This window comes from Diceros bicornis, chromosome 29 (assembly GCF_020826845.1).
Source record: "Diceros bicornis minor isolate mBicDic1 chromosome 29, mDicBic1.mat.cur, whole genome shotgun sequence".
NCBI lineage: Eukaryota > Metazoa > Chordata > Mammalia > Perissodactyla > Rhinocerotidae > Diceros > Diceros bicornis.
Window position 1 is genome coordinate 15,582,262 of NC_080768.1, and position 21,311 is coordinate 15,603,572.

Genomic DNA, 21,311 nt, shown 5'->3' on the forward strand with positions numbered 1-21,311 from the left:
ACACACTATCCCACTCCATAGCTAAGCTCTTTCCACTAAGCAACCTTGCCTCATATTTAGAGTACAGGCGACTGAGGACATTATATTGCAAAGAGGAGAAGGTCAGTATCTTGTGGGGGTAGGGGAGCAAAATGTTCATAAATAAGTGGACTAAACAAAAATAAATTATATTAGTCTGCTCAAGTTGCTATAACAAAATAGCATAGAATGGGTGGCTTAAACAACTTGGAAATTTATTTCTCACAGTTCTGGAGGCTGGAAGTCCAAGATCTGGGTACTAGTGTGGTCGGGTCTGGTGAGAGGTCTCTTCTTGGCTTGCAGACGGCCACCTTCTCTCTGTGTCCTCACATGGTAAGAGAGAGATAGATCAAGTTCTCTGGCGGCTCTTTTATAAACACATTAATCCTATCTAGACCTAATTACCTCTGTAAAGGCCCCATCTCCAAATCCAGTCACAGTGGGGGGTTAGGGCTTCAACATATGAATTTGGGGAGGGAACATATTCAGTCCAGAATACAAATGTCACCCCCATATCAATGAGCACACCTAGTGGCCAGATGTTGGTTTCTAAATAACATTTTCCACTAAAAGGAACAAGAGCTTCTTGGCTGGGGCAGGGAAAGTACAGGGTGAGGCAGGAACATCCAAAAGCAAGGAAATGCTCAGAGAATGATGGGATCAGTTCAAAAAGACAGGAGAACCAGCATTTAGAGGCTCCCACTGGCCAAATGTGGCATAATATGAACACCAAAATGATGATAGTTAGGGATTTTAACTTACTGAAAGAACCCATCAGTCCATTGTGATGTAAACAAACAAATAAAAAGTAGATAAGAAGGGGGAGCTCATCCTTATGGTAGAATGCCAACTCATAAATGAAGAAGGAATAATGGAATTAGAAAATTGTTATTTGGCAAACATTATAAATAGAGTCAGGCAAGAATCAACAATGACTGCTCAAACTAATGGGTGAAAATTTGAGGAATACCAGGATAATTTCAGAGTCTCAAAGTATCTCTCAAAAAGATGCTTATTTATCACAAAAGGTAAAATAGTAACTTTATAGTGGAGAAACTTAAGCGATTTAGAAATATGTACACAGTAGTCTCCCCTCATCCACAGTTTCAGTTACCTGTGGTCAACTGCGGTCTGAAAACGTTAAATGGAAAATTCCAGGAATAAACAACTCATAGGTTTTAAATTGCGTGCCATTCTGAGAAGTGCGATGAAATATCGCACCATCCCGTTCCGACCCGCCCAGGACGTGAATCATCCTTTTGTCCAATGTGGATCCATTGATCCATGCTGTATGCGCTACCCACCTGTTAGTCACTTAGTAGCTGCCTTGGTTAACAGTTGCAGTATCACAGTGTTTGTGTTGAAGTACCACTTATTTTACTTAATAACGGCCCCGAAGTGCAAGAGTACTGATGCTGACAATTCAGGTATGCCACAGGGAAGCCGCAAAGTGCTTTCCCAAATTTTATTGAATTCTAGTTGACGCACACTATTGTAATAGTTTCAGGTGTACAACATAGTGGTTTGACATTTATATACACTACAAAATGATCACCCTGATAAGACTAGTAACCATCCGTTATCACACAAAGCTATTACAATATGTTGACAATATTCTCTATGCTATACATTACATCCCCATGACTTATGTATTTTATGACTGGAAGTTTGTACTTCTTATCCTCTTCATTTTCTTCACCCTTCCCCTCTGGCAACCAACAATTTGTTCTGTATCTATGAGTCTGTTTCTGTTTTGTTTTGCTCATTTGTTTTGTTTCTTTAGATTCCACATATAAGTGAAATCATATGGTATTCTTCTTTCTCTGTCTGGCTTATTTCACTTAGTGTAACATCCTCTAGATTCATCCATGTTGTTGCAAATGGCAGATTTTTTTTATGGCCAAGTAATATTCTATTGTATATATGTACCACATCTTTATCCATTCATCTATTCATCTACCAATGGACACTTAGGTTGCTTCCATATCTTAGCTATTATAAATAATGCTGCAATGAACATAGGGGTGCATATATCTTTTCAAATTAGTGTTTTCATTTTCTTTGGATAAATACCCAGAAGTGGTATTGCTAGATTGTGTGGTAGTTCTATTTTTAATTTTTTGAAGAACCTCCATACTGTTTTCCATAGTGGCTACACCAATTTACATTCCCACCAACAGTGCACAAGACTTCCCTTTTCTCCACATCCTTGCCAACATTTGTTATTTGTTCTATTTTTAATAATAGCCATTTTAACAGGTGTGAGGTGATATCTCATTGTGGTTTTGATTTGCATTTTCCCTGATGATTAGTGATGTTGAGCACCTTTTCATGTATCTTTTGGCTATAGAGGTGTTTTTTGATAAAATACTTTGTAAGAAGAAATTAAAGCAACTAAACAGGAAACAGCTATATCTCCCATTACTCTCTGCTTCTACTGAGAACAGATTAAGAGGAAAATTTCTTAGAGTTGCTCACTGGCATCTAAACTATAGCAGAAAAAGCAGAATATGCCCTAGGCGTAACATTTAGACATACTTCTATAGAATTTAACTAAGTTTACTAACTAGTAATGGTGGGTTGTAAAGGCAAAGACTTTTAAAAAAAATTATTTTATTGAGGTCATACTGGTTTACAACACTGTGTAATTTCAAGTGTACATTACTGTATATCAGTTTCTGTAGAGACTGCATCCTGCTTGCCCCCAATAGTTTAGTTTTTATCCATCACCATACCTATGTGCCCCTTTACCCCTTTTGCCCTCCCCCCACCCCTTCCCTTCTGGTAACCACTGTTCTCTTTGTCTATCCTCTACATAGAGTGTTTGTTTATCCTCCACATATGAGTGGAAATCATGTGGTGTTTGTCTTTCTCTGTCTGACTTACTTCACCTAACATAATACCCTCAAGGTCTATCCACTTTGTTGCAAATGGCATGATTTTGTCTTTTTTACGGCTGAGTAGTATTCCACTGTAAATATATACCACATCTTCTTTATCCATTCATCAGTTGATGGGCACTTGGGTTGCTTTCACATCTTGGCTGTTGTGAGTAATGCTGCAAGGAACATGGGGGTGCATAAATCTCTTTGTATTGTTGATTTCATGTTCCTTGGATAAATATGCAGTAGTGGGATAGTTGGATCATATGGTATTTCTCTTTTCAATTTTTTGAAAAATCTCCATACTGTTTTCCATAGTGGCTGCAGCAGTTTGCACTCCCACCAACAGTGTATGAGGATTCCCTTTTCTCCACATCCTCTCCAACATTTGTTTTTTGTCTTGTTAATTAAAGCCATTCTGACCAGTGTAAGGTGATATCTGATTGTAGTTTTGATTTGCATTTCCCTAATAATTAGTGATGTTGAACATCTTTTCATGTGCCTGTTGGCCATTTGTATATCTTCATTGGAAAAATGTCTGTTCACAAGTGCTTCCTGTAAGTGAAGAGGTGAAAGTTCTCGACTTAATAAGGAAAGAAAAAAAGATTGTATGCTGAGGTTGCTAAGATCTATGGTAATCTTTTTTTTTTTTTTTTTTGTGAGGAAGATCAGCCCTGAGCTAACATCCGTGCTAATCCTCCTCTTTCTGCTGAGGAAGACCGGCTCTGAGCTAACATCTATTGCCAATCCTCCCCCTTTTGTTTCCCCAAAGCCCCAGTAGATAGTTGTATGTCATAGTTGCACATCCTTCTAGTTGCTGTATGCGGGATGTGGCCTCAGCGTGGCCAGAGAAGCGGTGCGTTGGTGCGCGCCCAGATCCAAACCTGGGCCGCCAGTGGTGGAGCACGTGCACTTAACCGCTAAGCCACCGGTCTGGCCCTACGGTAATCTTTATTATAGCATATTGTTATAATTGTTCTATTACTATTAGAAATTGTTGTTAATCTCTTACTGTGCCTAATTTATAAATTAAACTTTATCATAGGAATGTATGTATAGAGTTTGGTACTATGCGTGGTTTCAGGCATCCAATGGGGATCTTGGAACATATCCCCCATGGATAAGAGGAAATTACTGTATATTATGTATACTTGTATATACCCTTGTTCGTGTGTGTGTGTCGACAGAGAGAAATGAACAAACCAAGTGTAATAAAATGCTAATGATTGGGGAATCTGGGTGAAGATATGTGGGTATTCTTTATACTATTCTTGCAACTTTTCTCTAAGTCTGAAATTATGTTAAAATAAAAAAATTAAAAAATTGCAAACTAAAAAAGTCACAAGTGTACCATCTTTCATTCTTCCATTTTTCCAGCCACCACCACTCCCTCTCTGAGGCCCAGGCCCTGAGAAGGGAGGGTGAAGAACGCAGCATTTCAGTGGTGCCAAATTGAGGCTTACTGCTAAAGCACTAAAAGCCAGGCAAGAGAATACCGGGTCTCCGCACACTGTGCCAAACCCAGTCCTTGGCTTTCTGAGGCCTGATGAGCGCCTGGCGTCTGTGACCAGTGGTGACACACATTCTCATGCTGACTGCAAATTTTATAATCCGAGGTGACTTCATATCCATTCTCTTGCTTGATTCTTTCACCGGTCCAGTAACATGGGCTGAGCGGGACTTAATAACTCCCATTGTGCAGATGGGGAAAACTGGGGTTCTGTGACTTGTTCAAGGTCACCTTTCACTAAGATTAAAACCCAAGTCTTCAGACTTGGGTGTAGTGCCTTTTTCTTCATAATAAAATCGCAGGATGTGGAGGGAAACACTTCTGTCATTCCTCCCGCCTCATAAGCCCAGGCTGTACACCATTTTTCCTAGTTCAGTGCTTTTCAAAGTGTGGTCCAGGACCAGCAGCAGCAACAGCACCACCTGGGAATTTGCTGGAAATAAAAAATATTAGGAGCCACAGCAGGCCTACTGAATCAGAAACTCAGGGAGTGAGGCTCAGATCTAGATACCTATGTTTTGACAAATGTTCCAGGTGACTCTATGCACACTAGTGTTGAGAAATACTGCTCCAGGCAAATGCAGCATTAACCCCTAATGCTTCTTCTGACTGTTGTCTCTCTAGATATATGACAACTAGTCTTTCTCAATGAAAAATAAGCAAAACAGACTTTTGCACAGAAACAAGCTTAACAAAAGATTTTTTTTTAAAGCATAATCATTATGTTGCCTGGTAAATTTCCGCATCCCCTTCATAAACCGAGTGTTGTGTATATAACACTGGGAATTACAAGCATACCTCGTTTTATTGCACTCCACAGATATTGAGTTTTTTTACAAATTGAAGGTTTGTGGCAACCTTTGGTTGAGCAAGTCTATTGGTGCCATTTTTCCAACACCATTTGCTCATTTTGCGTCTTCGTGTCACACTTTGGTAATTTTTGCAATATTTCAAACTTTTTCATTATTATTATATTTGTTATGGTGATCTACGATCAGTGATCTTTGATGTTACTATTGTCACTGTTTTGGGCTGTCATGAACCGCGCCCACATAACATGGCAAACTTAATTGATAAATGTTATGTGGTGACTGCTCCACCAGCTGGCCTTTTGCCACTCTCTCTCCCTCTCCTTAGGCCTCCCTATTCCCTGAGACACAACAATATTGAAATTAAACCAATTAGTAACCCTACAATGGCCTCTAAGTGTTCAAGTGAAAGGAAGAGTCGCATGTCTCTCACTTTAAATTAAAAGCTAGAAATGATTAAGCTTAGTGAGGATGGCATGTCGAAAGCCGAGACAAACCGAAAGCTAGGCCTCTTGTGCCAAATACTTAGTCAAGTTGTGACTGCAGAGGAAAGGTTCTTGAAGGAAATTAAAAATGCTACTCCAGTGAACATATGAATGATAAGAAAGCAAAACAGTCTTATTGCTGATATGGACAAAGTTTTAGTGGTCTGGATAGAAGATCAAACCAGCCACAACAGTCCCTTAAGCCAAAGCCTAATCCAGAGCAAGACCCTAACTCTCTTCAATTTCCTGAAGGCTGAGAGAGGTGAGGAAGCTGCAGAAGAAAAGTTTAAACCCACAGAGGTTGGTTCATGAGGTTTAAGGAAGGAAGCCATCTCCATAACATATAAGTGCAAGGGGAAGCAGCAAGTGCTGATGTAGAAGCTGCAGCAAGTTCTCCAGAAGATCCAGCTAAGATCATTAATGGAGGTGGCCACACTAAACAACAGATTTTCAATTTAGACCAAACAGCCTTATACTGGAATAAGATGCCATCTAGGACTTCCATAGCTAGAGAGGAGAAGTCAATGCCTGGCTTCAAAGCTTCAAGGGACAGGCTGACTCTCTTGTTAGGGGCTGACACAGCTGGGTACTTTAAGTTGAAGCCAATGCTCCTTTACCATTCCAAAAATCCTAGGGCCCTTAAGAATTATGCTAAATCTATTCTGCCTGTGCTCTATAAATGGAACAACAAAGCCTGGATGACAGCATATCTGTTTACAACATGGTTTACTGAATATTTCAGGCCCACTGTTGAGACCTACTGCTCAGAAAAAAAGATTCCTTTCGAAATATTGTTGCTCATTGACAACACACCTGGCCATCCAAGAGCTCTGATGGAGATGTATAGCAAGGTTAATGTTGTTTTCATGCCTGCTAACACAGCATCCATTCTGCAGCCCATGCATCAAGGAGTAATTTCAACTTTCAAGTCTTATTATTTAAGAAATACATTTTGTAAGGCTTTAGCTGCCATAGATGATGACTCCTCTGATGGATCTGGGCAAAGTAAGTTGAAAACCTGGAAAGGATTCACCATTCTAGATGCCATTAAGAACATTCATGATTCACGGGAAGAGGTCAAAATATCAACACCAGCAAGAGTTTGGAAGAAGTTCATTCCAGCCCTCATGATGACTTGGAGGGGTTCAAGACTTCAGCAGAGGAAGTAACTGCAGATGTGGTGGAAATAGCAAGAGAACTAGAATCAGAGGTGGAGCCTGAAGATGTGACTGAATTGCTGCCTTCTCACGATAAAACTTGGAGTTCTCTATTGTGGAGTTGAAAATGGCAACAGCAGGGTTTGAGAGGATTGACTCCAATTTTGAAAGAAGTTCTACGGTGGGTAAAAATGCTGTCAAACAGCATGGCATACTACAGAGAAATCCTTAGTGAAAGGAAGAGGCAATTGATGTGACAAACTTCACCATTATCTTATTTTAAAAAACTGTCAAAGCCATCTCAACCTTCAGCAACCAGCACCCTGATCAGTCAGCAGCCGTTGAGACAAGACCCTCCACCAGCAAAGAGATTTTGACTCACTGAAGGATCAGATGATGGTTAACATTCTTTAGATATGACGTACTTTTAAATTAAGGTTTACACGTTGTTTTTTTAGACACAATGCTATTGTACACCTAGTAGACTACAACACAGTGTAAATATAACTTTTATATGCACTAGGGAACCAAAAAAATTCATGCGACTCGCTTTATTGGTGGTCTGGAACCAAACCCGCAGTATCTCCCAGGTATGCTTGCATTGGGTTTCTTCCATAGTAGGCCCACAGCACATGAGGAGATAGGAGACGAGAGTTCCACAAGAGTTTGGGGGGAGGGACTAATGACAATTTTTCATGGTTGACTAAGTTTTTTAAAAAGCCACCTCCAAGGGCACATCAACCAGTCAGCGAATCCACTTGTTCCAGCAGGAGGTGGGGGGTGGGGGTGGGGGTGGAGCATGGGGAGGAGCGCCACTCAGCTTGGGAATTGGTGCCTTCCAAGTGTCGCCGTGCGTCACCCCCGGCCTCCAGGTCTCCCCTGAGCCCCGCCACCTAAACGCACCCCCCCCCCCGGACATCGGCGCCACCTCGACCACCTCCCACATCGGACTCCTGAGGGTTCCTCTGGCGAAGTCCAGCCAAGAGGGCTCCCTGGACTCGGCGCGAACAGCCCGCCTCCTCCCGCGTCTCCGCCCCCGCCGGGGCCGCCGGGCGCCGAGGAAGGCGAGGGTGCCGCCGCTGGAAAATGAGCGGTGCCCGGAGGGTGGCCCGGAGCTGCAGGTAACGCGCGCCGGACCTCGGCCGGAGCGGGCTCCGCACCCCCTCCCCTGCCCGGCGCGGCGCCCCGATGCGCCCGCCCGCGGCTGTGCCCAGGGCCGGCGCGGGGCGTCCCGGGCGCTGGGGCGCAGGGTGGGGGCGCGCGGTGAGCCCCGGCCTTGGGGGGCACTAACGCTCCCCGCTTGTCGCGCAGCGACGTTCTGGCGGCTGTTCCCAGGAGCGGCGGGAGGCGGCGGCTGCCGTGAGCCGGGTGCGCGCAGCGGGCGCCGGATGCCTCCGAAGATGGAGAAGTTTCTGCAGATCGCGCCTCACTCTCTGGCCATCATCCTGGGCCCGGCCGAGGGGCCGACGGGGGAGAGGCCCCGGGCTGCCCAGCCCGCGCCCCCGAACCAGCCCCGGCAGCTCGCCCGGCACCACATCGGCTACGAAATCTTCGCCGACTTCAAAGCTGAGAACATGCAGCACTTCTGGAACAAGAAGGTGACGGCCGCGGTGGCCGAGACCTTCTTCCTGGGCTGGATCGACGAGCAGGTCCTGCTGATCCAGGGCAAGGAGGAGCATCTGGAGGCGCTGCGCGAGGGCTGGACGCGCCGGGCGCTGCGGCCGCCCTCGGGCTTCCACATCCGCTGCCTCGGTGAGTCCCGCCGTCCCCTCCCCACCCGTCCCGGCCCGGGACCCCCGCCCCGCCCTGAGCTCTCTTCGGGCACCGGGAAGGGGACGGCGCGCAGGCCCGGCTGCCCCGGCGCCCCGCGCCTCCCTCCACCCCCGCGCCCCGCCGGGGGAGGGGCCGGCGGCCGTCTGCGAGCGCGGGATTGGGGAACTTCCTGGCACCTGAAACGGGCATTTGTACCTTTCCCCACCCGCCTCCCCGGCCGCCCCGGCGGAGCCTCCCTGGCGGCGCGGGCGGCGCGTCCCCGTGGGGCGGTGCCCGGGGCTGGCCAGGTAGGCGGCGCGGGAGGCTCGGCGGCTCGGCGGCCGCTCCGGGGTCTGCGAGTCTCTTTTCTGCTCTGCTCGGGCCGGGGGCGAGTGTGCGAACCGGAGAGAAGTGGAGAGAGCGGATCCAGGTAGCATCAGGTAGAGCGCGCGCTACGCGGGAGGCGGCGGCGGGCAGTTCAGGTGCGAGGTGGCCCCCGGGACGTCCCTTCCGCGCGCGGCGACCCTGCCTGCGCCTCCGCGCAGTCCCGGCTGCTCTGCCGCGGGGGTCGCGGCCCGCAGCTCTGGTGCTGGCTGAGTTTTAAGCGTTGGCATTTCTGTGCAAGACAAAGTTGTAGATTTCGTTTTCAAGGTCTTGCCTCCAGTACATCTTTCTGCAAGTCGTTTTGTGTGTTTGAGGAAGGAAAGGCACGCGGAGGACAGAGGAAAGTCTGATCGTCACCAAAAGAGAAAACACTTGTATTTGGGGAGGAGACCCGATAGGTGATATTCGTTGCGCGCTTCCCATGTTGCCTGACTTGCTGTTTTTTCTTGAACTTTTTAATACGTTTTTTTCTTAATCCAGTTTGCATCTCTTTTAGCATATTCTTTTCTAGGTTTGTACCTCGGGCCCGGTGGCTAGAAGCGTATATAGGAAATAGTAGTGTTTTATGAAACGATTTCAAGAAAGAAAGCATTCTTTCTAGTCCCAAGGTTTAGAAATTCTTTCATGACATTTTGGGAGGAGGTCAAAAGTTCAAACGCTAGGAGACTAAAGCCGCCTTTTTCGTTACCCGCTGTTGCTACGCTGCCTTCCTCTGAAGGATTAGCTTTACCTGCTAATGTGTCTTCCTCTATGCGTTTGGCAAATTTATGACATTTTAAATTTTGTAGTGTTTTGTCTGTTTTTGCATAGCAGAAGTCTTTACAAAGCTTCCCTTGAATTGAGTAGACAAAAAACTAGTAAAGCTTGCAACTTGTGTGTTTTGTAACCTGTGCTGAATTTTAAAAGGTGCCTGATTTTTTTTTTTTTTTGACTTTAGCAAAAACCTCAATGGAGTCCCTGTAATTAAGCTGCCTTAGTAAAGGGGCCAAGATTAATGCCTCTGAGACTTGATCCGGTCTTGTACTGTAGGACTGCAACTCATTAGGAAGTAAGAATATATGTAGTCGCTTTTATGCACTGTATAGGTTGCTCTATGGCATTTTAGTAGTTTTCTTTTAAATTTGACTTCGTCCTTATTTTTTACTTTGGAAAATTTCAAACATATACAAAAGTAGTATAGTACAGAAATATTATATTCAACCCCTGTGTACCCATCATCCAACTTCAAAATTTATCAGTACATGGACAGTCTTGTTTCATTTATACCCTCTTCTTCTCCTCCACCATTTTGAAATCCCATACATTATATCATTTGGTTTGTAAATATTTCGGTTGTTCATATTTTTTTCATTTCAGCAGAATTTATAATCTCATAGGAATTGGCGATCTGTCATAGTAACCCAGGAGAAATATTTTGGCAGTTTTAAAGGTTGCAGATTGCTGTAGTTGATTGACTGTTGCCCTGATCTAGCTAGGTAGCGTGGGCGGTCTCAAGCTGACTGGCAGCTGGTGGGTGGGGCAGTGGCATTGCTCAGCTCAGCCCCTACCTCAGTCCCATCCTGGGAAGCGAAGGGATTACCTCCTGAGGCGTCAGATAAAGGAGCGGGGTGATGCCTGCTGCGATCCAAGTGGTAACTTTCTTTTGAACTGCCTGCGGGGTTCAGAATCTCTACTAGGATTCCACTTTTGCTTCAGTAATGATGGTAAAATGCTGAATTGTTTGAGAGAGTTTATCTACTGCAAGAATGCTCTAAGGGAGCCTCGGTGTCTGCTGCAGGCTTCCTAATTTTTTGTTGCAAGATCTTTATTGAGCTTTGAAATTCCAAAGTCTGGGAGCCACTGCTGACTGGTTCACAGTCTTTTATTCTGAGCCACGAGAGATGTATGGACAAGTCCATATGCTCGAAAAAACAAAAAACAGAACCCAAAACACAAGAGTATACTGAGAGGGAGCCTGGCTGTCACTCTACTCTGAAAAGAGTGACATCATCCTAGGAATGCCCTTGAATCTGTCTAATTTATGTACAAAAGCAGGAATCAATCACTATCTTGGATCTTTATTATTAGTAATACATTTCTGGCAGCATACCTTTCGACTGATCCCTCAGACTGTACTACCTATGTTGTCAGTTACTTTTATGTTGTGATTTTTGCTAATTATTTCATGGGTGTGAAATAGCCAGAGAACCAGACCCAAAGCTGAGCATTACAGAAGGCATTTTATTCCCACTTGTTGAACCTGAATAAATTCATCAGCCACCAGTAGTCCTCTTAAATAACTGGTAGGAAAATGCCAGTTTAAATTTTATTATTCTTATGGTAAATAATTATTCACAAAATCTGATTGTTTTCCAGGTGGTCTCTTAGAGCCCATCTTAGGGAGTGGTAATAAAATTGTTCTGCTAGATCCTCCCAGTGAAGAAAGAGAGGAATGACTTTGCTCTTTTCTTGAGTTTGGTTCTCCTGGGTGTGTGGGCTGACACAGCCCGGAGTGGAGACAGGAGTGCAGAAGAGGTCTGCGCATGTGCCGTGTTCTGGCCATGCCGCCCTGCAGATGAGCCAAGCCATCGCCTTCGCAGCAGGACTGATAACAAGCTAGCGTTTTGTTTTGTAACTTGAAAGATTTGTATTGAAGTTGCAAGCATTTTGGTGCCTGTAATTCCAAAAGTATGTGGTTCTAACCAACCTAAAATTTCAGGTGGGGTCGGACAATGAGATGATTACAGGATTCAACAAGCGGCAGGAAATTAAGCAACTCAGAGGAAAAGAAGTTTTGATTTGGAATACACAGATCCACTACTTAGAAGTAACCTACTCTGAGCATGTAGGAAAAAGGTCAGACTTTTGATTTCCAGGACCCTCAAAGGGGATATGTGTGTGCAGGAAACTAGTAAGGTTTTAAAATTGTACTGTATGCTGTAAATCACATTAAGTTAAATCCCATACGTGTTTATTGAGTACCTACTAATGTCGGTCTCTGTGTCACTTGTGAGGTTATAAAGACTGATGAGGCATATGGTCTTTTTGGGGACTCTGAGACAGGAAACTCAGAGTGTGCTAAGTGTTTCGAGGACAGTGAGCAAGGAGCATTACTTCTGCCTTGTGAGCTGGTAGGGAGGTTTCCCAGAGCTGAGGCTGGAGCTGGGCCTTGTACAGATGTGGGGTGCAGGGGGTTCGTGCAGAACAGGAGGGCTTTCCCACCCGGCAAGAGCATGAACAGAGTCACAGGGCTGGGGAGTTCAGGAGGTGTTTGGTAACTGGCTGGTGTGGGTGTGGGTGGAGGGTGGTGTGATAAGACCAGGGAAAGGGAGGCTAGGGCCAGGTGTGATGATTTGGAAGCTGCTGGTGTCTTTTGAGCAAGGGGAGGGGTGAGATGATTTGATCTTCAGTATAATGAGCATTCTGGGCCCAGTGAGGGTGATTGATGGGACTGGGAGGGGGTGAGACATAGGCACACCAGCTACAAGTCTGTTGAAGCAGTTGTGGAGAGAGATGGTGAGTTGTGGAGAGAGTATGGGAGCATTTGCTCTTTTATGGTACTTTCCCAAGGTCAAGTGTTGGTATCCTAAGGAAGATACCATTTTAGCCATGTTGAGTCTGGAGGGCCTTCCTGCCCCAGTCACAAACCCATAGGCCTTTGTGGGGAGCCCACCATCAGCCTTAGATCCAGCGGTCAATCCTCCTGGATACCCCTAACCTCAGATCTCAGGAAGCAGGGTTTAGTGTCTCTGTCCCCTCCAATGGCTCTTTATACTTTCCCAGTTTATCCTTCGATATTTAAATAGTTAGGACCAAATATTTTTTTTAGACTTTAAATTAGAACTTATATTTTACATTATAAAATTGTTTAGAACATATAGGCATCAAGATTTTTTCCTATTCCAAAATCTTTATTGGTTTTCTCAAAAAGAGGTGCTCTCTTAAAGTGGTTTCTCCAAAGACTAAATTTTTTTCTTTTCTTTTTTTACTGAGGAAGATTGGGTCTGAGCTAACATCTGTTGCCAATCTTCCTCTTTTTTGCTTGAGGAACATCACCCTGAGCTAACATCTGTGGCAGTCTTCCTCTATTTTGTATAACTTTATTTATTTATTTTTTCCCCCAAAGCCCCAGTAGGTAGTTGTATGTCATAGGTGCACATCCTTCTAGTTGCTGTATGTGGGACGCGGCCTCAGCATGGCTGGAGAAGCGGTGTGTTGGCGCGCGGCCGGGATCCGAACCCGGGCCGCCAAAGTGGAGCGTGCCGAACTTAACTACTAGGCCACTATTTGGCCCTCCAAATAGTAAAATTTTAAGACAGAACTGTATTTTTAAAAAATGTATACTGCAAAACAATTTGTATATATCCCCCCCCAAAAATTGATTTATTTAAGTCAACTTAAAATTGAATAATATTCCTAGACTAATGGCTGGGATTGCTTGATGATTGTTATAAAGCTTTTTGAATTAGAGATATTGATTCATTCAACAACGGGAGCACCTACCATTTTCCAGGATTTGTTCTGGGAACTGAAGTGGAGAACAAGTCAGACACAGTCCTTGTACTTTTGGAGGTTCCATTCTGGTGGGGCAACAGACATTTCAAAAATTAAAGAAATAAGAATTTCAGATAGTTATAAGTGCTATAAAAATTAAGCAGAATAGAGAGTGATGGGGAGAAATGAGATAATAGCTAACATTTATTGATCATTTACTATTTTCTAAGTGCTTTCTTTTTATTAACTAATCTCTAAGACACTTATACCATTTAAGTATCGTATTTTTCCCATTTTACAAATGAGGAAATTGAGGAACCAAAAGACAAGTACTTCTCCAAGGACAACTAGTTAGCAAGTGATAGAGCTGGGATCTGGACCCAGACAGAGAGATGATAGAGCCAGTGCTCTGAGTGACAGCTCTGTAATACCTCTTGTTTGACAAAGCAGTTGACTGACAGGCAGTTGGCCAACAATGAAAGAGGAGCAGATGGAAATTAGCTTGACGTGTTGGAGGAACAGAAGAGAAAGCCAGTGTGGCTGAGGCTTGTTGAGCCAACAAAAGAATGGAAGGTGTGACAGGAGATGAGGTCAGAGGGGCTGGCCAGGTCCAGGTCATGTGGGGCCTCGTGGGATTTTATTCTGTGGTGACAAGGCTTTGAGTATATCCAATAAGTATAGAGCACTGGTTTGGGGTCTGTAAAATATCCAGAAAGGTTTAAGATGTGGACCTCACTCTTAGAAAAGCTCACCTCTCGTATTAAAATCTCAGGATTAAGTCTAAACAGTGAACAATGGTGCATTTCAAGTTTTATTAATTTCTAGCTAGTCATAAAAATATTTTTATGAATTACCTCATTCTAGCTCAAAGATATTTTCAGTAAAGGTGTGTCAGTTTCATTGTAATAAAGCATTTAGAATGAACTTCTGAGACTCAAGGCCTTGTTGTGATAACTGAGAGGTTTTGTAAAAATTTCACCTCTTATGGCTTAGTTCTGATCTTGAGCACGTGTTCGTTCCCCTCTCGCATTAAGAGGTGAATTTGCCATTTATCATCAAATTCTTTTTAAAGGGACATAAAATTGAAAGGGTATCTGTCTGTCTGTGTCTCTTGTGCTGGAGTAGAAGCACTCAGATGCTTTCAGTTCCTGAGGTCGATCACATATTTTGGATTAAAAAACCCAGAGGGGTTTGTTATATACAAACTACTTGCTATAAATAATTTTAAATGATTCATTCTGCTTAAAATATCTCACCCAGTGATGTGTGATTACCTTAAAAATAGAATTTTCAGTGTAGAGGGTGGGTTTTAACATAGTCAAAATTTGGAGACTGTGCTTGTGTCATTCTACTCAGTTTATACATTTGTAAGACAAGTTTGAAACCCGTCCATTCTGTGTTATAGATATAGATATAATATAATCGCAGATATTTTCCTTAATTTGGGGGAACTAATTATCTGGTTTATAGTTTATCTCAATGGGGAGGTTAAATAGATGTGTTGATAAGGTACAAGCTATGAATATAATCTATTAATTTACAATCTATTATATGTATATTATAAATATAAAAATTTATCTTTCAGAAGGTCCTATGCCAAGACCTTTTTTTTTTTGGCTGAGGAAGATTGGCCCTGAGCTAACATCTGTGCCAGTCTTCGTCTATTTTGTATGTGGGTTGCCACCACAGCACGGCCGCTCATGACTGATGTAGGCCTGCGCCCAGGAACTGAACCTGGGCCGCCGAAGTGGAGTGCGGTAAACTTAACTACTAGGCCACGGGGCCAGCCCCCAAGAGCTTTTTAATAAACTTAAATCACACTGGCATCAGAGGACATTTAAAGCAGCTCTTCATATTTTGATATCAATCAATCTCTCTTGATAGACAACAGTAAATTTGGACACTGTCAAGGGCCAGAAATAGAGGTATCTCTTTGAAGAATTTGATAAATGACTTAGATAAAGAGGTAAAGAGGATTCATCAGAGTCTCTAGGGGTGAAGATGAGGGTACCCCCTCCTAGGAGGGCAGACCCGGCTAGAGAGAAAGTCCACAGGATGGTGGTGGACACCACAACGAGCAGACCCCAGGTCTTAAGATGTTCCTGTGATGGTAACAGTATGAAAGCATACCTCTGTGCTGTCCGTTTTCTCAATTTCTTATAAAGCCCCTATAATATAATTTTCTAAAATAAGACCCATCTGTCAATATAAAATGGTTTGTCTCTGTAACCAGGATGCCACCTTCCCCCGCCCCAATAACAAACACGTGGAGAACGTATGATGATGTCCCTCAGAATGTCTCCAGGGCATGGATGCAGGTTGATTAGTTCAAAGCAGCAATGACTTGAAGTGACTTCCAACGAAAGTGAAAGAAGAGAACGCCAAAGCAGGACTGCATTCGAACATCAAGAAGACAAAAATCATGACTACAGAAGAACTACGCAACTTGAACGTAGACAATGAAGTGGTTGAAATTGTTGAAGATTTGGTTTACCTTGGTTCAGTCATCAGTTGAAATGGAGACATCGAGAGAAGACTGAGACTTGGAAGGTCAGCAATGAAAGAATTAGGAAAGATCATTAAGTGTGAGGAAGTGTCATCAGAGTCCAAGGCCAAGATTATCTACACCATGGATTCCCAACTGCTATGTATGGGTGAGACAGCTGGCCAGTGAAGCAGGCTGACAGGAAAAAAGTGGATTTATGTGAAATATGGCATTGGAAGAGATACCCTGGACAGGCAGAAAGATGAACAAGTGAGTCCTAGAGCAAATTAAGCCTGAACTATCACTGGAGGCAAAAATGATAATACTGAGGCTGTCCTACTTTGGGCACATCATGAGAAAGCAGGATTCCTTGGAAAAGACGATAAGGCTGGCAAAAGTAAAAGGCAGCAGGGAAAGAGGCAGATGGATTGACTCCATAAAGGAAGCCATAGACATGAGTCTACAAAAGCTGAGTAGGGCTGTTGAGCACAGAACATTGTGGACATCAGCCATTCATAGGGTCACCAGGAGTCAGAGCCAACTTGATGGCACGTAACAAGTCCGAAATAACTTCTTTCTCATGAATCTTGGGGTCCCTGGAGGTCCCCAAGGCTTACCAATGTCTTTAAGGGATGGAATCCAGTGTGGTGAGATTCTATCTTCTTACCACCTGAGATTGCTGCAGCCTTCTGTCTTCTTAGTGAACTTGAGTGTGCTGAGAGGATGCTGGCTCAAAGGGTGGCTCTGAATGTAATAGTCCTATTTTGTTGCTGCCTCAGGAACTTTGCCACCTCTTAGCGTTTCCTTCTGTCACTGCCACCCTTCTTCCAATGCTGTGTCAGACACCTTCCTCCCCGACCCCATCCACCACTGTCTCTCCAGGGTTTGGGCAACTTTTCCTTTCAAACCTGTGCAACAAAAACTTATGATTACATCTCTGCCTTTCTACTTCTACATAAAGTCCCCCCCACCCTTGAATTTTCTGGAACCTGAAGGTCTCCTTATAGGTCCATTTCCAGGACAATAGAGCCTGATTGTCTACTTTTCTAAGGAAAGTTCCCTTCAGAGATTCCGGGCTTGTGCCCCACCCCCAGTGACCACTCCGCCACCCTTGGAAGTGACCTTCGTAAGTCCAAGATAGTTTTCTGACACCTTCATGCTGGAAAAGAGGGGAGAACCTTCTACATATTTAACCACTTAGAGGGGACACCACCCCTGATATGATTCTCAAAACAGAATTTTATTTATTTACAGATATCCCCAAACTTTTGGCTATTGCCCCTTTAGGCTGCTTTCTACTCTTGGGACAGTCCTGCAGTTGCAAGCCACCTGTTGGCCATAGCTGCCCCCGAGAGCTGTCAGTGTTTGCGGCCGCTCCTGTACCGATCCTGATTTCCTTCCCTCTCAATTCCACGTCGACACTTTCTCAAGGTGGCAGCTGTGTTTTGTCCACACAGTCACAGACTCACCAACCTTCCAGCCCAGTTTCTTAATACTTCCTGCTTGTGTGGTGGCAGGATTGAGCTGGGGGGCTGAACCTGGGCAAGGTGGGAGGGACCATGTGTGAAACAGAAGGTGTGTGAGGGGAGAAGATGGGAGTGTGGGAGAGGATGCATGTCCATGACTGGGACATGACATTTGGCCAGGGACAAGATAGAAGAAGAGGAGAAATAAGGGAGGCAGGGAACCCGTGGAAGCTGTCTGGTTCATGTGAGGCGCAGGACGATTTCAGATTGGAAGGAGTCTTGCCGTCAATCAGATCTTCTTGGAGGTTGTTTGGAAGAACGTAGGGCTGAGCTCTGCATTGTCTCTGCCAGTCTGGTCAAGGCGAGGAGGATTACGGGCTCTAATATGTGCCTGCGGTACAGGGTTTTCTCCTGCTGTGTGAAGACTGTCCAGTCTGGACAGTTCACCTTGGCTTTTTTTTCCTCTGCTTTTGGCCAACAAACCAGACACTTCTGGACACTCTGGAGGAAGTGAAAGGATGATACAGCTCAATGAACACTGCCATCCTTCTGGAAAGAAATTCCAACTCTTTATCTCCTCGATGATAGTCACATTTATGCCATAATCTCCTTATATTTCCAATATTCACCCAGATCCTCAAACTTTCTTCCTCCAGGATCACCTCTTGCCCTGGGGGCTCTGATGGCTGAGACTTGCCCCCTTGGTTCGTTCTGTTTTGGTCTTGATAAGCTTGGGAAGACTTGGAAGGCCCGCTGACTTTGGAGTTAATATAGAATCGCAAGAGACATGAATGATTCTTTTTTCGTTATGGGGGACTTTGTGACCAGTGCAATTTGTCTAGGTTGATCACTTTCCTTTCATCAGAGTCTGGTTATTAATTTGTTTAAAAAAAAAAAAAAGAGGCTTTCAGTTAGTAGACTGTGAAGCGCTAATGTAGAACAATGAAAGCAGTACTTCAGAAACCATGTCTCTGAATGCGCCCAGGTAATGGTGTTTACTCTAGCATCTTTCTTCTGCTCTTTCCTGTATCTTTAACATTTCCTCTTATGCTGGTAAAGGAACATTCTAGAAGGCAAACTTTATACCATATGCTCCTTCGTTTTGTTAAATGTTTCCTGACTCTACTTCAGAGTTGGGGGAGGGGATGAATGAAGTAGGGAAAAGAAAAAGAAGAAGAAGGAACGTGTACTAATGTTTACTGTGGTTCAGGAATTGTTCTAAGCACTTTAGTACATTGTCTTATTTAATCCTTATAGAGGTAGTGTTAACATTATTTCCATTTTATAGAAGAGGAAACTGAGGTTCAGAGAGTAACCTTGCATGAGCAAGAGATCTCAAGTTTCGACTGAGCAATCTGACTGCCGAGTCTCAGCTGTTAACGCTTTTAAAATTGCTTGTCATTTCTGCTGGACGAAGGTTTTGGCTTTGTTCACTATCAGTGATAATTTTTTTTCTCTTGTACTGTAATTTCTTCTGATTGTTAAACACAGTATACTCCTTCATATTGTGATTTATGAAACTTGCTTAAAACACACAACTATATCTCACCAAATAAATGAATCAGAGCACTAAAGACAGTACTGTGATCTTAATATTTAAAATGCAGGATCAGCAGATGATTGCAAGATGGTGGCAGTGCCAGATGTATATTCAAAGGGTTGTTAAACAGGAACCTGAGAAAGTAATTAATGATAAAAATTTTGCTATCAACTGAGAAGTATTCCTTTTTAGAAAAATGAAAGGCAGTGTAAAGGGTGTTGAGAAATGGGATATGGTACTAGAAGGCAAATTCATCACACTGTTCTTCATTGTTTTCTTTTTCTTTTTTTTGAGGTTCCAGATTTAAATGGCATTAAAAAGCAAATTATCAACTCTATTTTACTTACTCTAATTTAAAGACATTGTTTCTCCTAGTCAGGTATTTCTATTTTTCTAGTCAGGTATTTTTATTTTCTGCATAAAAAGTTACACTAAGAGTCTTAGGTCTGAAAGAATTATTTCTGTTGAATTTTCCTAACTTAAAAATTAATTTGATGTGATAAAATGTATTTCAATTTCTTTTGGTTATGGTGCCAGAGAATTTTTTCTGTTTTTAAGAATTAACAACATAAGATAGAGATTCCATGAATGAATATATTGAGTAGTATGATTTATACAGTACATGGGTGATTGTTAAAATATAAAGTCTTTAAGGCTATGAAATTACTTTTGAGTACAGCTTTAGCTACATCCCATAAGCTTTGATATATAGTATTCTCATTGTTGTGATCATTTAAATAGTCTATAATTAATATTTTGATTTCTCTTTGACCCAGTAACTATCTTGGAGATCTTTCCTCCATATAAATTGTGAGTTTAAAAAAAATTGTTGTCATTGATTCCTCATATTATATTATAGTTGTCAGAGTGTCGGCTCTATAATACATGTTTTCTTGCAAACTTTCTGCCATTTTTATTGTTACCTAATACAGATCAAGATTATACGTTCCATAGAAACTTGAAACAAGGAATTTTTTTATAGGACGTGTTAAATTTTGTTATTAAATTTATATTATATTGTTTAATTCTTCTGTGTTCTCAGTTTTTTGTATGTTTTATTTGTCAAAGACTGTGATAAGTGTGCTTATCTCCCCAAAATTACATGATTTCTTTCATTGTATTACTAATAGTTTTAACTTTATGTATTTTGATATTTTGATATCCAACACATATCTTTATTGTTGATTTTTGCCTTTTATATACTTATAAATATACATATAATTTTATTTATACATATTGTATATAGATATACGTGTATGCATAGTTATATTACATATAAATATACATTTAACACAAAGACCTCTCTCATCCTTTTTACCTTGAAATCTTTTTCCAAAATTAATATTGTCACCTTTGCTTTTCGCTTGGTGTATCACTGCCACCTTTTTCTTTTTAATTTTTAGTATTCTTTTTTGTGTGTGTGTGAGGAAGATTGTGCCTGAGCTAACATCTGCCAATCCTCCTCTTTTCACTGGGCTCACATCCATGCCCTTCTTCCTCCACTTTATATGGAACGCCACCACAGCATGGCTTGACAAGCAGTGCGTCAGCGCGTGCCCGGGATCTGAACCGGCGAACCCTGGGCCGCCACAGTGGAGCGCATGCACTTAACTGCTTGTGCCACCGGCTGGCCCCAGTATCCTTTTGCTTTAATGTGTGTTTTATAGCAGGATATTGTTAGAGTCTGAATTTTAACCCAATATGAAGAGGATTTGTCTTTTTAGGATATTGAGCCATTAAATGTATTGTAATAACTGATATGTTTACTCTTTTTTGAAACTTTTTATTTGATATGGAAGGCCTCACAATATCAGCTTTATTTTTTATTTTTATTTAATTATTTTATTAAGGTCATATTGGCTTATAACATTGTGTAAATTTCAGGTGTACATTATTATATATCAGTTTCTGTAGAGACTGCATCGTGTTCACCAGCAATAGTCTAGTTTTTATCCGTCACCATACATATATGCCCCTTTACCCCTTTTGCCCTTCCCCCACTCTTTTCACCCCTGGTAACCACTAATCTGTTCTCCTTATCCATGTGTTTGTTTATCTTCCACATATGAGTGAAAGCATATGGTGTTTGTTTTTCTCTGTCTGGCTTATTTTGCTTAATGTAATACCCTCAGAGTCCATCCATGTTGTCACAAATGGCATGATTTTGTCTTTTTTTGTGGCTGAGTAGTATTCCATTGTATATATATACCACATCTTCTTTATCCATTCATCCATTGATGGGCACTTGTATTGCTTCCACGTCTTGGCTGTTGTGAATAATACTGCGACGAACATAGGGATGCATAAATCTCTTTGAATTGTTGATTTCATGTTCGTTGGATAAATACCC

At 42.7% G+C, this 21,311-nt stretch overlaps 1 protein-coding gene across 3 annotated transcripts in view; it reads left to right on the forward strand.

Moving 5' to 3' along the window:
- Positions 1 to 7,797: 7,797 nt before the first annotated feature.
- STOX2 (storkhead box 2) overlaps positions 7,798 to 21,311 on the forward strand; it is a 223,878-nt gene continuing 210,364 nt past the window's right edge. For all 3 annotated transcript variants that reach the window (XM_058524957.1, XM_058524958.1, XM_058524959.1), the window contains exons 1-2: positions 7,798 to 7,982; positions 8,173 to 8,613. In XM_058524957.1, coding sequence (XP_058380940.1) covers positions 8,250 to 8,613 — 364 coding nt within the window. In that variant the 5' untranslated portion in view covers positions 7,798 to 7,982; positions 8,173 to 8,249. The remainder of the gene's footprint in view (positions 7,983 to 8,172; positions 8,614 to 21,311) is intronic.